This window comes from Ursus arctos, unplaced genomic scaffold, assembly GCF_023065955.2.
Source record: "Ursus arctos isolate Adak ecotype North America unplaced genomic scaffold, UrsArc2.0 scaffold_24, whole genome shotgun sequence".
Lineage (NCBI taxonomy): Eukaryota > Metazoa > Chordata > Mammalia > Carnivora > Ursidae > Ursus > Ursus arctos.
Genome location: NW_026622919.1, coordinates 42,761,053 through 42,777,874, shown reverse-complemented (window position 1 = coordinate 42,777,874; position 16,822 = coordinate 42,761,053). Strand labels below are relative to the sequence as shown.

The 16,822-nt window shown below is 49.7% G+C and overlaps 1 protein-coding gene across 1 annotated transcript in view; it reads right to left on the bottom strand.

The window, feature by feature from the left end:
- Positions 1–16,822, bottom strand: part of NXN (nucleoredoxin) — a 149,873-nt gene that overhangs the window by 29,192 nt on the left and 103,859 nt on the right. The window contains exon 2 of the mRNA XM_026517799.4: positions 358–475. Coding sequence (XP_026373584.1) covers positions 358–475 — 118 coding nt within the window. The remainder of the gene's footprint in view (positions 1–357; positions 476–16,822) is intronic.

Genomic DNA, 16,822 nt, shown 5'->3' with positions numbered 1-16,822 from the left:
CACAACCACTGAGTCGGCCTCCAATTGTTAAGGTGACCGCTGCTATGGACACGGCACTGAAGTCAGTCTCCGGGCTCTCACTGCTTCTCAACGGCCTCCTCAGCCCTCACAACCGAATTGCCTTTTTCCGATTTTATCTCCTTTGGCCCATGAATTAAAGCCCCCAGGAGGGACATTCTGATCTCTTTAAAAATCTTAACCATGACCTGGAGAATACTATAATTTCATCATGACCATATCCTCCAGCCAAGTAAACCCACTCACATATATTTCATTTGTATGTTCTCTGCCAATGGGGACAACGTCAGGGTAGGAGGACGAAGCAGGGAGTACGGGATGGACATGCCAAGGTCCTACCTTCTGGGTCATCTCGGATCACCAGCAGCCCATTCCTGCACACGACCTTCCCGGTGGTGGCGTCTAGGAATATTAGTGATGGAATGTTGGAAATGCGATATTTGTTCCAAAGTTTAAGCTGTAAGAAGAAAAGGGAAAAACGTGGTTAAGTCCCAACCGCATAAATTGCAGCGTCCTGTTGAGCCCCTCGGGCCTGAGGGGTAAATGGACTGGAACATACTGAAGTCAGGTCAATGAACAAGTGAAGCTACAAGCCCACTGGCCTCTGCGGGCTGGGGCAGGCAGGGGAGTCTGAGTCCCACTCAGGCTCAGGCCAAGACGAAGGCCGACAGAGGACCATACCTCTTCCAAGAGAGCTCTTCGCTACGCCCCTCTCCCATGGACACTTGATCGAAAAAGCACAAAGACAGAAGAAGGATCATGATATGAACCACATGTGCACCCCCAACGCCAGGTGATGAAGGCAGGAAGGGAGGCTTTTTATCCGTGCCTCTCAACCCTGTCAGCAGGCAGGTGCTCCTCTGCTTCCCAGCTCTGCTGTGTCCCCTGAGCCCCGAGGGAGAGGGGACAAGGGTATCCAACAGAAGACCAAGTAGCTGGAGTCTGGCCCTCTCCCCACTCCAGCGGGTTCCTGCGCTTGGAATATCAGCAGGGGCCATGCGTGCCACTCACCCACAAACACGAGGGAAGCAGTTTCCTGAGCCAGCCCCAACCCTCAGTTCTCCATGCCACTTAAAACAACCCACAGTCTACTGGCAGGCTCTTGAGGTTGGCTGTGCCAACTGTCAGAGGAACAGGGTCTAGGAGGGACATGGCTGAGGAAGCATGAATGTGACAGCCCAGGCAGGTCAGGGAGCTGAGTAGGGGCCGGCGCCTTTATCTGCAACCAGCCATCGGGCTGAACACCATTGCGGTGGGCCACCGGCCACTCTGGAACTTAACTGCCAAGCCCAGAAAGCGACGTAATTAAACAAAAAGTCCAACTACCAAGGCAGCTCCAGAGAAGAAAGAAACCAGGGGAAACGGAAGAATGGCCCACTGGTGATTCAGCCGCAGCCTCCCTTCCGGGGGCCTGGGGCCCATGCAGGGGGGTGGCCGCCTAGGCACGGGCAGAATGGGGCACGGATGTGTCAAAGGGAAGCAGGCACTGGAAGTCCAGCTGCACAGAGCAGATTATTATTGTTTTTAATTCAATCCCGAGCAGCGAGGGAGTTGGGTGGGGTATCTACCAAGAAATGTTAGGCTTTCCCTGTCTGTGGAGATCTGGGTCTTGGCAGGAAAGGCTGTGGGACCCCACCTCGGACTGGGTGGGCCCCGCCTTTGCAGTGGGCTCCCAAACCAGCCCTTCGAAGGAGAGTGACTCTGCGCATACAGTCTGCACTGCCCGGAACTGCATCATTCCAGGGAAACCGGATACAGTCTGCAGAGTCAAGAAGAGGTTCAACAGCAGAACAAGACCATCCCGCTGCTGGCTTCGCTCCGAAAGTTTGCTAGTGCCAGGGTCCAGCCAGCTTAATAAGTTTAAAAAGGGGCGGGGAGGAAGATGAAGGAACTTCTCTGGTTTAAAAAGTAATTATGGGGGGAGAAAGTAATTATTGGAAAAAATGAGAAACATAGCAAACCATAAAAATGGAGATAAAAAATCACCCATGACTCACCACTTAGGAAAGCTTGGACAACTTTCCATTTCCACCAGCAGTAAACGAGAGAGTCCATTGCTCAGTATTCTTACCAATATTAGTTTTTTTTAAATTAAAAAAAAGCCTTGTTTTTGTTGCTTATCTTTTACTTATTGATGTTTAGAGATTTCATATCTCACTCTTTTAAGTACACTGTTTCTGCCCAGTATGTTTTGTGACTGCTAAGTGCTAAAATTCATTCAACAGATATTAACTGGCGCTTACTATGTACCAGTCCTATGCTCAGCACAAAACATACAAGAAAGAATGAGGCAAACAAAGCTGCTGCCTTCACAGAGCTTCTATTCTAGCGCGAGAGACAGACAACGAACAAGAACAGAACAATAATTTCAGATACTTTAATAAAAGAAAAAAGAGCAGGGTAAGAGCAAAGGCGTGCTGAGGGGGAGTGGCACATATTTTAGCGAGTGATCAGGGAAGGCATCTTTGAAGAAAAGGCTTTTGAGCACAGACCCCTGATAGGAGATGGAGCGAGTCACGCGCGCATGGGGGAGGCCACCTGAAGCCCAGGGCACCTGTTAGAGGCTGGGAGGCAGACTGGGAAGAGGGCTGTGGTGGAGCAGCCAGACAGAGTTGGAGAGGGGGCCGCGATGAGGTCAGAAGGCAGATCTTTGTAGTCTAGTAAAAGTAATGGAATTTTATTCTAAGTGTAATAGGAGACTGTGAAGGGTTAGGAGGGGAGTGGTATGATCTGATTTACATTTTAAAAGGTCACTTTGGTAGCCCTGAAGGAACAGACTGCAGGGGAAGGAAGGATCTGGAGCAGCCAGTGCAAATAGCCCAGGGAGGAATTGACAGCGGCGGTGAGGACCTGGGTTACAGCAGCAGAGAGCGAGGACAGATGTATTTCGAAGACAGTCAACAGAGCAGGCTGACAAACTGAACGTGGGGAAGGGATGAGGGAAAGAACAAGATCAAGGATGTACTGTGGTTTGGGGGTTTGAGCAAACGCGTGTCAAGGGGCCCCACTGACCAAGATGAGGAGGAGGTTCGGGAGGGAAAAATCAGGATTGGACAGGTCAATCCGAGGTGCCTGTGGAGATTTCAGGGAGGGACCTGGACTGACCAATCTCTGGGGAGCCAGGGGAGGTTATGGGATATAAATCGGAATCATCATGGCCTGGATGCTGTTGTCATGGGCCTGCCTGAGTTGATCCAAGGAGACGCCATGGCTATAGAGGAAAAGGCACTCCCAGCAGATCCAGGAATGACCCACAAAAGACTGAGAAGGAGTGACAAGTGACAGAGGAGGAAAATGGGGAGACTCTGGTGTCCCAAAGGCAGGTGACAGGAGTGTTTTGGGGAGGAGAGATTAGGTTCCTGTGTCAAATGCCGCTGAGATGCTGAGTACGATGAGGACAGAGAACTGACCAGCGGCTATGGCAACTAAGGTCATTCATAACCTTGACAGGTCAAGGAGTCAGTGGCTCGAGGATGAAAGACAGAGCAAGTGGAAGAGGGAGGGACTGGGGTGCGGCTCTGTCCAGCACACACACCTAGAGTGGGCGGGGGGACCAGACAAACTCAAGTCCACTTGCCAACACGAAACACCTAGCATGGGACAATAAAAAGAAGAACGGCTGTAGAGGGAAAAAGAAAATGGTAGATAAGGGGCTAAGGTGGTGACTAGACAACTTTCCTTAAGAGTTTTGCTGTAAAGAGAGCAGAGCATAGGACTGTGGCTGGAAAAACACAGGATGAGGTCAGAGAGGGGATATTTGAAAGATGAGGTCAGGGGGTGGATATTTTGTACATGGGAGATACTTTAACATATGCTGTTGGGGATAAGCCAGATGGGGAAAAAATTGATGAGAAGGAAAAATGCAAGAACAAAGTCGGTGAGTAGGACAGAGGGTGGGCTCGAGGTCACAAACAGAAAGGCGGAACTGGAAAAAGAGCTAACTTTTGAGTATATACTCTCACTTCAAAGCACATTGGAGCCTGTACAGAAAGCCATGCTATTTGCAAATAAAGATAACTTTATCTTCTCTTTTCAGCCTTTATACCATTTATTTCCTTTTCTTATAGAACTACACTGGCTGGAATTTCCAGAACAAAATAGTAAGTAGCAAGCATCTCTAACTTCTGCCTGGTCATAATGGATAGATCTTTTACTATCATATGTAATATCAGCCATTGGTGTGAGACAGATATTCTTTACGTGTTAAATAAAATAGTGTTGAATGTTATTCAGCTGTAAAAGGAAGGGAATTCTGACACGTGCTACAACACGGATGAACCTTCAGGACACCGCGCTAAGTGAAAGAAGCCAGTCACAAAAAGACAGACACTGTGTGATTCCATTTCTATGAGGTACCTAGAGGAGTCCAAGTCGTAAAGACAGAAATTATAATGGTGGTTGCCAGAGGCTGGTGGACGGTAGAGACGGAAGAAATGTGGCATTAATGGGTGTACAGTTTCAGTGTTTCTTTTAATAGTTTATTCCTTTATTTGAGCGAAAGAGAGAGAGAGAGAGTACATGCGAGGACGCGTGAGCAGGGGGAAGGGCAGAGGGAGAGAGAGAGTCTCATGCAGATTCCCTGCCGAGAACAGAGCCTGGTGTGGGGCTCAATCACACGACCCTGAGATCGTGACCTGAGCCGAAATTAAGAGTCAGAGCTTAACTGAGCCACCCAGCTACCCCTATAATTTCAGTTTTACAAATTCAAAAGAGTTACAGGGATGGGTGGTGGTGCTGGCTACACGTTGATGTGAATGTATTTAATACCATGGAACTGTATGCTTAAAAATGGCTAAGATGGTAAATTTCATGTTATGTGTATTTTACCACAATTAAAAAAAAATAACCTTCCATAACTTTTTGACCAAAAGTTTTATCAGGAATGGATCTGTTGCAATACATTTCATTAGTAGCCTTCAACTCCAAGACTAAACCATCCTTGCCTTCCTAGAAGAAATTGTCCCTGTCACATGTGCTGTTAAGGGATCACAACTACCTTCCCTTCCCTGGGGCTCGGGGCTCCCACAAACAAATGGCATCTGGTAACAGACTTTATGGGCAGCTAGACTCTTCCCTAAAGTAAGTTGCAACCTGTGAGCCTTCAGTATAAAAATGGAAGATTCAACGTGATTGTAATAGAGTGCTCTGTGTGTAGGCACCCACCCTATACTTGGAATGTAGGCATATGTTGGCTCTTGGCTAGATGTTATAGGAAGGGTGGGTTTTGGTACCTGGGCAACCTAGCACCTAAAAGCTTGGCCACCCAGTGGGAGTCAGGGCCATCTCCCAGCTGACATAATAAAAGGAGGACCTGGGGGCTGCTGGCCTGCTGGGGGTACCCTGAGGGCATTAGTACAGTGCTTTTTAAGACTCTAAAAACAGAGGTGCTGTCTCCCCACCCCACACAGATTAAAAAAAAAAAAAAAGAAGAAGAATTTGCTCTGGGTCCCTCACGTAGGCAAAAGGATTGTAACACCCTTCCCCTACTTCACCCCTAATCAGCAGAGGTATTTCTTTTCTCTCAGTATCCTTCTTGGAGAGGTAAGAAACTGTAACCCCAATAACCCTTCCCTTCACTCCCTCCCTAGGCATTTCCCCCCTTTCTTTCCCATGGGGTCTCAAGGAAGACAGAAGTCTTGGCTTGTGATTTACCCACAGTTGTTGGATCTTTTGTTTCCAAATAAAGGTCCACTCGTTCAGTGGAAAATAATTATGCTTTCAGACTCACACTGGACACTGAAAAGTCCACCCTTCTGGAGACTAATACCTCATGGTATAATTTTATAGAACATCGATTTATTGAGGAACTTCTAGCATTCATCGGTGACGTGCAGACTGCACGGGACTGTCTTTTTCAGGCTGCAGCGTCACGGCTGCTCTGCTCTGAGTCAGTGCAGAAGGCACGGGAATGATCTTTGTAACCATGTCCATTTTGATACCTGAATCAGAAAAGTGAACCTTATCTTAGAAAAGTCATAAGAGGTCTCACCATACTCTTATGGTGACTGGACAGGAGAAATGCTGGAGCTTAAAGAAGTGATCCCAAGACTCACCCCTGTGCCTTTTCAACTGTGTGTCACATCTCAAGTCCACTAAAGGTTTTCAAAGAGGCCTCTTAAAACAGTGGTTTCATTACCATTTTGGGGTCACAGACACCTTTGAGGATAAAAGCTATAGATTGCTTCCCTGGAGGAAAATGCATATACACAAAAAAGTCTGTGTGTCATTTCACAGAGTTGGTGAATTCCTTGCAGCCTGTCAGTCAACCTGTCAGATCCCAAGTGGCCTATGGACCCCTGATGATGACCCCTTTGTCTCATCTTAGGGGATGGCTTGAACTTGATTCAACCGAGACAGCTACGATATTGCCCCACCCATAAAACTCCCTCTAATAAAAATCAGCATTTGCCTAAACTCTGAGATGGTGCAACAGTGAAGGGTGGGAGGTCATACCCTGGCCGCCCACTGCCGCTACGCTCTCGAACTCTGTCGCAACCGACTACCGCCTGCGGCCTCCAATCCACCCTCTGCCTTCAGGAGGCTGAAGATCAGAACCACCAGGACTGAGCGCTAACTGCACTTAGTTTTAAGGATCCCCAAGGAAGGAATTCCCGTTCCTTTTCCTCCCTGGTGTGATAGTAGAGCGTTTCATGAGTCAGGAGCCAGAGTCGGGGCCTCCTCACTCTCTTAGAGTTCCTTCTTAGGAGGAAATCCCGCAATGCAGAATGAAAACGGGCTCTAGGGGGCCCGGTTCACCTGCTGGCCCTGACCTCTCAGAGGACGTCAGTAGGTGACGCGGTTCCAGAGCTCGGGCAGGTCACGCCTGCCTGCCTGGCGCAGTAATGCCCACGTCTCAGGATGAATTTGGAGGTGATGTGTGTGGAGACACTGTGGAAACCAAAGCACTGTACACATGGGACACATCGCTAATATCTGCACCAAATTTATGCCTATTTCCCCTTGTCTTGTCAGCATCCTCTTCAAAAAAACATTTTCCTGTCAACTCTGTTGTAAAGTTAATCAATCAACTGCAGAGTTAGTAGGCTGTATATAGAACTCCTCGAAAGACCGGCATTTCCTTCTGTAGCAAGTGGTATTTTTGCCATAAGCACCTTCTGCAAAACATCTACCTATTTTGGGGCCAGTTTTATGAGGTCTGTTTGCTGCCCCCCAACCCCTTTCTTTTCTGCCTTCCACTTCCCATTCTGGACTTCCAGATTTTAAAGGGGCATCTGGAAATTGTTTTGAAGAGACTCTGTGGACTCTGCTCTTCTCTCTACTCAGAACTCTAACACGTGGGACACGTGGGATTCGGCCGGGACTCTCGGCGTGGTCTCGACACATTCTGGCAGGTGACCGCGGGGCGAAGTGCGGTGTGGCCTGGGGCAGAGGAACCGGGGAGGAAGAGCCAAGGCCCGCGGCACCCCGTCCCCGCAGCCTCTGAACCAGACCATGGAGGCAGCGCAGGAGCTCGCATCCTGCAGGCCGTCGGAGAGAAAAGGCTCCGGCAACCCCAGCACTTTGGAAGGGCCTCCCTGGCTGGCACTGCCGCAGCCGGAGGCAAGCGAGTGACTTCCACATCCAGTGCCCGCTCCCTCTCGGGTGACCGTCTGGCCAAACGTCCACCCACAGTTCACTTCGACGACAGTCGGACTGGCTGTGCCACATCCTTTCAGAGCTGCCCAGAGGCCAGGTGACGTGGGCAGAGGAGGTCGTAGCAAACCCTCTAAGCTCAGAGATCTAAGGGCTTATAACTAGTTCGCCGGATTCAGAAGCTAGGCAACAAAGACGAAATGGAAAAAAAGGAAGAGGAGATAATATTAGCTCAACTTGGCAGAAATCAGTAAGGATGACAAAACGGGCTATTGAGTTACTTGAAAGCTCCCATTCCTCGGCGTGGCGGCTGGTTCTGGTTAGCGACTCCGAGGCCGTGGTTGGAGCTATCATCCTAGGAATGCCGGCCAGGAACGCTTCTCCAGTGACCCACGAAACAATGAGGCAAATATCAAAAGGGACAGGGCTGGGAACTGGTAAACTGTAAAAAGGCACACTCGAAAGCCGGGCTCCTCCGACACACTGGGGGGATTCGTCAGCACCCACAGACGCCACAGGGAAATGCTGCCTGGTGATTTCCGAGAAGCCCCAACTCCGGAGGGTGACTCAGAATCTGCCTCTCATTCCGAGGACTGGGCCTTGCGCTTGACTGGGGGTCCAAGTTTTTATTTCTCAACAGCTGCTGCAAATCTACAGGATCAAGCCAAAGCTAACAGATGTAGGATGCATCAGCAAGCTCCTCGGCAAGGTCAGTGGAGCTTTCTCAGGCAAAGCTTCCCCCTGCCCTTCCACCGAATGCTGCCCACAGAGCCTTAAGAACCGACCACTACTAAAGCTCATTGTCTCTTCTGTCTGAGAGAAAAGAACCCGCCTCCCCGCCCCACCCTCCGACGTGGAGGCAGTCTATAAAGCCAGAGGTTACTTAGCATAGGCTCTGGAGCCAGGCTGGCCCAGGTCTCATTCTGCTCTGGCCACCTGCTGGTTGGTGACCGCAGACAAGCTACCTAGCTTCTCTCTTGGTTTTCTCATCTGCAAAATGGGGATAACAGTACCTACACTTCACTGGATGTTGTGAAGATTCAGATGTGTCCCACAAAGTGCTTAGAATAGAGCCTGGCACGGATCAGGTACAATACGATTATAGCTAGCTGCTGGGATTACTATCAATTATTATTACTGTCGCTGCTACTGTCATCTCAGGATCACTCTCGATGCTCCAGCAGGACCTTGTCCCAGAGGTAAGATGAAACCTTGCTTCTGAGGCATGATTCCAGTGTGATCTGTCCTGTGACTGAAATTTTAGCCTGGTACGGCTGTTGGTTGGCCAAGTACAGGGCTGGACACGTTATGTGTTCAACGAATGATGGGTGAACGAATGGGGGGAATGAAGGACCAGAAGGAAAGGAGGGAGAGAAGACTGTCGAGGGGCCAGCCAGACGGGATGCCTAGCGAAGCAATCAAGTGCAGCTGCTTGAAGGGCTCCCTGATGACCAAGACTCTTCCCAGTGCCTTGGGATAGTTGGGGGCCCAGAGGCTTTTTAAATTGAAGAATAAATTGCTCAAAACAAGTGCTGGTGGAATTAGAGCTCTTCTCCCTTTCTCTGATGGGGACTTTGACCCCCGTTCCCTCCTCACCTTCCCATCTCTCCTTTGCCTGAAGCCAACACAGAGAACCAATCAGCAGGCGAGACCAAGGGAAAGAGGCAGGTGGACGGGTCAGGCTGATGCTGAGAAATCACAGCCCTCCTCGAGGATTTGCACTTAAGAAGCTGGAGCGATAGGGGCGCCTGGGTGGCACAGCGGTTAAGCGTCTGCCTTCGGCTCAGGGCGTGATCCCGGCGCTGCGGGATCGAGCCCCACGTCAGGCTCTTCCGCTATGAGCCTGCTTCTTCCTCTCCCACTCCCCGTGCTTGTGTTCCCTCTCTCGCTGGCTGTCTCTCTCTGTCAAATAAATAAATAAAAAATCTTTAAAAAAAAAAAAAAAAAAAAAAAAAGAAGCTGGAGCGATGATCAGTGGTCCCTTCACCACAGCTCCTTCAGAAAGAGGGCTTGTGCCCCCTGCGTCGCAGAGTGTGAGGTTCAGGAAAGAACATGTCCACCCTGCTTCCTGCAGCACCAGGCGCTACAGGAGCCACACACCCTCCTTCTGGGGTCGTCTCTGCCACTCCAGGCTGTACTAAATGCAAAAGACAAGGCTGGGCTGGAGGGACATTAAAAATGTATTCTTCATTTCTCGAAACGTCAGAACACTAAGTTTTCTGAGGCGCCTGGGTGGCTCAGTTGTTAAGTGTCTGCCTTCAGCTCAGGTCACGATCCCAGCGTTCTGAGATCGAGCCTCGCATCAGGCTCCCTGCTCAGTGGGGAGTCTGCTTCTCTCTCCCCCACTCCCCCTGCTTGTGCTGCCTCTCTCGCTACCTCTCTGTCAAATAAATAACTAAAATCTTAAAAAAAAAAAAAAAAGAATAGTAAGTTTTCTAACCAACGGATCACTGCCCTAGTTGGGCTATGTAATCCAATATTAGGTGTCATTGCCTCGCAACGTGATTCAAAGTGTTGCAGGAGAAATGATGGGGGGGTGAAATATTCTGTCTGCCTTCAGGATCTTACAGTTTACAAGTTGAAAAGGATTAAAATGACAGATGTTACGTTTTCTCTATTTTACCACAATTAAAAAAAAAACAAAAGTCAGAACTATGGGATGCCTGGGTGGCTCAGTCAGTTAAGCACCTGCCTTCAGCCAGGACCGTGATCCCAGGGTCCTGGGATCAAGCCCATGTCGGGCTCCCTGCTCAGCAGGGAGTCTGCTTCTCCATCTGCCTGCCGCTCCCCCTGCTCCTCCACTCTCTCTCTCTCTTTCTGAAAAATAAATAAATAATTAAAAAAAAAAAAAAAAAAAAAGAACCATGACTACTTTTGTCCAGACCCAGGACAGATCATGGCAACAGCCAGGAGGAAGGAACACACAGGGCAGGAGAAAGGCTGGCTCCATCTCGGTTAGGGAATGCGGCAGGAGAAACATGTGGTGACCCCTCTAACTCCAGTGTATGAGCGCCCATGTCAGTGGCCGGTTCCCATTCCGGGGGAGCGGGCGGAGGCAACGACTTCTCGGGCCTTGTATCATTCGGGGCACCCACAGGTAGGGGAACCAGGCCAGGAGACAAGCCGACGGAGTGAGGAAATGCCAGTCACTCACTGGTGCTGCGTGGACTTAAGTTCTCGCAAGGCTCGCTTTGCTTTGCATGAACTTTTTTACAGCAGAAATCACTCTGCCACTGGTCGGAGAGGTGCTGAATCGGATACAGTGCTTCTTCCTTTTATCTCGTCATCCAAGAGCTGTCTCTCCTCAGCAGCGGCCAGCCTTCCAGCACACACCTCACCCGTCCACAGCAAGCCGCACCTCCGCCTTAGCCCATGACTCCAGCGTGCTGTCATATTCACGGTGGGTTCCTGGGATAAAGGGCCGCACACGGTCTACTAGGTCGGGCACAACACAAACATGACTCTAATCCTTTCTCCCAGGGGATCGCTGCATTCTGGCAGCCCCACAGCCTCACGGCACCGAGGGGGGAAGCAGTGTGGCAGGCAAGAGCTCAGGCTCTGGGGGCAGGCACATCAGTTTGAACCCTGGCTCAGCCGTCTCGGCCAAATCACTTGGCCTCTCCAAGCCTTATGCTCTTCAATCGCAAAATGGCCTGGTGGTACCCATCTCCTACGAGAATCATACATGTATGTGCTCAGAGCAGCCCCTGGCCCACAGCAAGCACTCACATGAGAACACGTCGAATGTGTGCCCTTCCAGGCTGGACATCAGAAAGCCCACTGAGGGCTCATGGTCAGACCGCAAAAGCACATAACAGGTAGCCACTGACTGTGGTGATCGGGACGCCACAGCGCCACTGGGCCCTGCCAGGGCTGGGACCCGGGATGATGCACACAAATCCGTATGAGAAAGTACAGAATAGGGGCGCCTGGGTGGCTCAGCCGTTGGGCGTCTGCCTTCAGCTCGGGTCATGATCCCAGGGTCCTGGGATCGAGCCCTGCATCGGGCTCCCTGCTTGGCGGGAAGCCTGCTTCTCCCTCTCCCACTCCCCTTGCTTGTGTTCCCTCTCTCGCTGTCTCTCTCTGTCAGACTAAAAAAAACAAAAAGTACAGAATATTCTACAAGAGAACTTCTGCCAGATGTAAGCAGATCAAGCCCGATGAAGGAAGGGGAGAGCAGAGGAGTCTCTACTTCCCCAATAATGACGCTGGGGGGTAGGCAACAGCTCCCCTTCTTCACAGAAATGAAGACAACATTCCAGGCTGGCAGCCAGTCTGTGGATCCTTCTTTCTGTGGAGTGACAGACATCGACTAAGAAATGCTCCCAAGCACCACAGACACAAGGGGCTGGCGGTGGCCATGTGGGTGGGCATGAGAAATTAAAAAAATAACAAAGTAGTGTCCCCCACGGCTTGGAGACCCGGGTCCAGCGGCAGTGGGCTGCCGTCTCGTGATTCTGGTGACAAAGAGCATGGGACGGGGGCTGCGTCCCACGTGTGACCAGCAGTCGAAGAAGCCGACAGGGAACTAAAGCACATTCTAAAGCACCGGAGGCTGCCTCCTCCTCCCTCCTTCTCACAGTCCCTCACCAACCAACTTTGTCACCAAACTTCCTTTCGGAAAGCTGCACCTTCGGATCGGCCTCAGTCAACAACAACAACAGCAGCAAATTATTAAGATTAGAAACGATGCCCACAAACATAAGGACAAAAACGTGAATATTTCCTTCTCGCCCTTTCGAAATCACTGAAATGCAAAATATTTTTCTTTTTTCTGCCCCAAGTATTTCTTCATCACTCTAGTTCCCTGTGGGCCTTGGAGAATCCCGTTCCTCCACACTTGGAACCTGGTACCATTTCTAACACTAATTAAAGAGGTTCGTTGACTATGCTATACAACTTCCTGCCCTAATGACTCGACAAGCCAGGAGATGAGCAGTTTGTTGGGAGTACAAAGTGACATATGGCTGCCAAGTTCTTTCTGGCCGACACCACAGACGGAGGGAAAGGCTGTTCTGTTTCCCTGTGTTGCAGCTCTCACAAGCTGACAGAGGGATTTCCTAAAGCCCCATCTGGTACAAAAACCTCTAACTGGGCAGAGTGGTTTGCAATAGTAAGAGGGTGGCTAGTAATAACAGACCAGGGCCAAATGCTGTACAGGGGGAAGGATTAAAGTGGCTGGGCGTTTGCCCATGAGACAGGACAAGGAGTCAGAGTCGGTCTGGAATCTGAGGGACCATGTCCCAGCTCCAAACGCAATGGCTCAGGGGGCTTGGGGGATGGGGGGCAGAGCTAGGGTTTCTGTGGCTTGTGTCATTGAGGATCCTTTGCTGATATAATCAGGAAAGAGTTCAAGTTGGCCCCCATTTGCTCTGAGCAGTGTATTTTTACTTGAACACTGGGATCCCTGATCTGCCATCTCCTTTGCGAGACGTGTCACCATACAAGTTCAACCCAGATTGTTGAGTTCATACCACAGAAAAATAAATTCTGAGCGTCTGCACACCAGATTTTTAGAGGACCCAGAAGGTTGCAAGAAAACACAAAAGGAACTCTAGAAATAAGGACTGTGTGGAAGGAAGAGTGCCATTCCTTGTAGATGTGGCCATTCTGCTGGAGGAAGTAGCTTGTCAGGGCAGGAATCTCTCTCTTCATTCCCTGTCCTTAGTTGGAAGGTGGCAGATGCCATCAATTCATCCCAACTAATCCATCCAAAGGACTTTGCAAAAAATAAGCTAGCAAGGTTTGTTTCATTTTGTTTAAAAAAAAAAAAAAATCCATGCTAAGAAGCCTTTTCGCATCTGAAAACAGACGCCCCCCCCCCCCCATGACCACCACTGAGATGATGTGAGGGCAGGGTCCCGAGGACCGGACAAAAGGCTCCCTAGCCTCCTCCGTTCTGGGGGGCGCTGACGAGCTCCAGGCTCTGATTTCCTACTAACTCTCACACTCAGCACTAGGAGGACACGTCCAACACCAGCACTGCACACGGCAGTGCCCCTGGACCAGGTAGAAAGCTCCGATGAGACAAAGGCAGATTCCATACACCGTGGGAACAAGGGAGTTTCAAGATGCGAAGTGATGCGCCAAGTCGAGAGCAAGAAGGGATTCCATCCCTGTGGAATCCTACTGCCGTCATCTTCACAGGGCTCAAAACCAGAAGACCAGCTCACGTGTCCTTCGCTAGACGCGTCCCTCCGGGGGAATAAAATCTCCTGCTGCTTTTGCATATGGTAGGCAGTCAATAAATGATCACGATGAGGACAATGACATCCGGGACGAGAAACAGGCCACTTCTCAGCTTCACGCAGGTGACTCTGCAGATGCAGCGTGAAAAGCAAGCGAGCTGGTGTTTCATTTTTATACGTTCATCGTGGTTTTACACGTTCATCACCTAAACAGCTACTAAATAAGTGCTTTTCCAAAAAGAGATCAGGCCAACAGGCTGAAAACCTCCCGCAGCTTCCCGTCGATCGGGACTGCGATTGCGTCACCCCTCCGAACCCCAATGCTGTAACATACAGGCCAGCAGGCCGGGCTGGGTGGTTCCACGTCCACCCCTGAAATGAAAACAGGAGCAGGAAGCGTGGTGTGTGCGAACTGCGGAGACGGTTAGCATTTCAGCGCCATCCACACCTGACCCACGGCGGGGCCGTCAGCGCTCAGCAGAGCACTCCTTCCCATTTCCTACCCGACTGCTGTTTCATTGGGGTGTTTTTGCGGTGTTTTTTCCCCCTCCACTGGGTGCAGGAAAACTCTGTTTCTTGGCAGAACTTTCCAAGTGCCCAGTTAAACCCCTTGTTACCACTTTCCTGCCTCGGGAAGGCCCACGGAGCCTGGGCCAAACGACAAGGGGAGGGAAGGAAACATTTACAATGATGTGAGAAATTCCCCGACTGGGGGGGGCGGGAGATCAAAGAGGACAGTCATTACGGCCCATTCTACACAGAGCCTGGCACATGAAGGTCCTCCTAAATTGGACTGGATTGGGCCGTGACAGGAACGCCATTACGTCACCGGGAAGCCGGCAGGCTCCGTCGCGGCTCTGAGAGCGGCGTGAGCCACACTGCTACGGGCCAGCTGTGTCCCCAGTGAAAGGAGTCGTGCCCTATCCTAAGAAGCTGTGATCACCGCGCTCCCCAAGGCCTTGATATAGAAATGCATGTGGCTTGCACTGGTCCCCTCTGCCAGCTCTTGAAATGAAAGGGTCCACAGTGAAATAAATAACAGCAGGGAAAGAGAAAGAGGGAGGTAAATTGTTTGGAAAGTAGAAGACAGGGTGGAAAAGATGAAATTCAAGACAGATGTATGAGAGCCGCAAACAAATGTCCTTGAATTTATGCATCCAAGTGATTCATGTAGAATAAGGAGAACAAAACAACAACAAAGAGCTGCATCCCCAATATAGAGACAGATATAGGAGTAAATACAGAGCAAAGTAATACATCCCCAATATAGAGACAGATACGGGAGTAAATACAGAGCAAAGTAATACATCCCCAATATAGAGACAGATACGGGAGTAAATACAGAGCAAAGTAATACATCCCCAATATAGAGACAGATACGGGAGTAAATACAGAGCAAAGTAATACATCCCCAATATAGAAACAGATACGGGAGTAAATACAGAACAAAGTAATACATTCCCCAATATAGGAACAAATACGGGAGTAAATACAGAACAAAGTAATATATACCCAATATAGAGACAAATATGGGAGTAAATACAGAACAAAGTAATACATTCCCCAATATAGAAACAAATACGGGAGTAAATACAGAACGAAGTAATACATTCCCCAATCCTTACAAAGAAACATCATCAATGCACATCTCTCTGCTAAATAAGGCTGTTAAAAAACAGGGTGAGTGAAGGGTCCAAGAAGAAACTATTAATTAAGCAGAGGGTCTCTGCAGCCTCTGTCACTCTCAACAGGATGTCAGCCACCAACAATTGATGTCCAATTACTGAACGATGATTTCTTATCTCCAAAAGGTACTGCGGCCACTTGCTTAACATCAGAATTTTTTAAAAAAATAGTAGTATTTGCCAGGTTAATGCCTGACCATTAAGGAAAAAAAACCAAGCAGGAAATTTAGATGGGCGTTTCCACAGAAACACAAAAGTCCAAGATACTGGCCGGAAAGACATTTTTACAATGAAGTATTAGTGTGTGTTCTTCTAGTTCTAAACAGCTAACTCAAAGGGGCCACCGCGCAATTGGTTCCAAATGCTTCATACTGAGAAGAAACACGGGCAGCCTGCCTCGCTGGTTAACTACTCTCAGTTTGAGACTTCAGATGGTAACAAGAAAGAAGAAAACAGCAAGAATGTTCCTGGTCGCTAGAAGTGCTAGAGAGATGGGGTAAAGCAGCATCCAAGGACAGGTCCCGGGGGGCGGGGGGGGAATGAGGGAGTTTTCTAGAGAGATCAACTGTCACACTTCAAGATACTGCTTAGCATAACTTCAGATCTACACCATGCATATGCCTCATCATTTATTCATCAAGAGATATTTACCGAGCATCTAAAACCTACCAAGTATTTGTGCCAGATGCTGTGGGGATATAGAGATTAAGGACAAAGGTCCCTGCCTTCAAGGGAGGAAAGGAGCCTGCTAGGTACTGAACCTGCTTGCTATCTGGACACTCCACCTGGGATGCTGGTCCTTGCCCCACAGATCCCCAACCCCTGTGGTGGGACATGTGTGTTCCATGGGCACCCATCTCGGGCCACAGATGACTGCCGTAGGTGTGGACACCTGATCTCAGGCCAATCGTAACTCTCCTGGTAATTCAGAAATTGGATACAATGGGGCGCCTGGGTGGTACAGTGGTTAAATGTCTGCCTTCAGCTCAGGGTGTGATCCCAGGGTCCTGGGATCGAGCCCCACATCAGGCTCCTCCGCTGGGAGCCTGCTTCTTCCTCTCCCACTCCCCCTGCTTGTGTTCCCTCTCTCGCTGGCTGTCTCTATCTCTGTCAAATAAATAAATAAAATCTTAAAAAAAAAAAAAAAAGAAATTGGATACAAAGACAGATTCAGGGAGTGCCTGGGTGGCTCAGTCAGTTGGGCGTCTGCCTTCGGCTAGGGTCCTGGTCCCAGGGTCCCGGGATCAAGCCCTGTGTTGGGCTCCCTGCTTGGTGGGGAGGCTGTTTCTCCCTCTCCCTCTGTCGCTCCCCCTCCTTGTGCTTGTTCTCCCTCTCTGT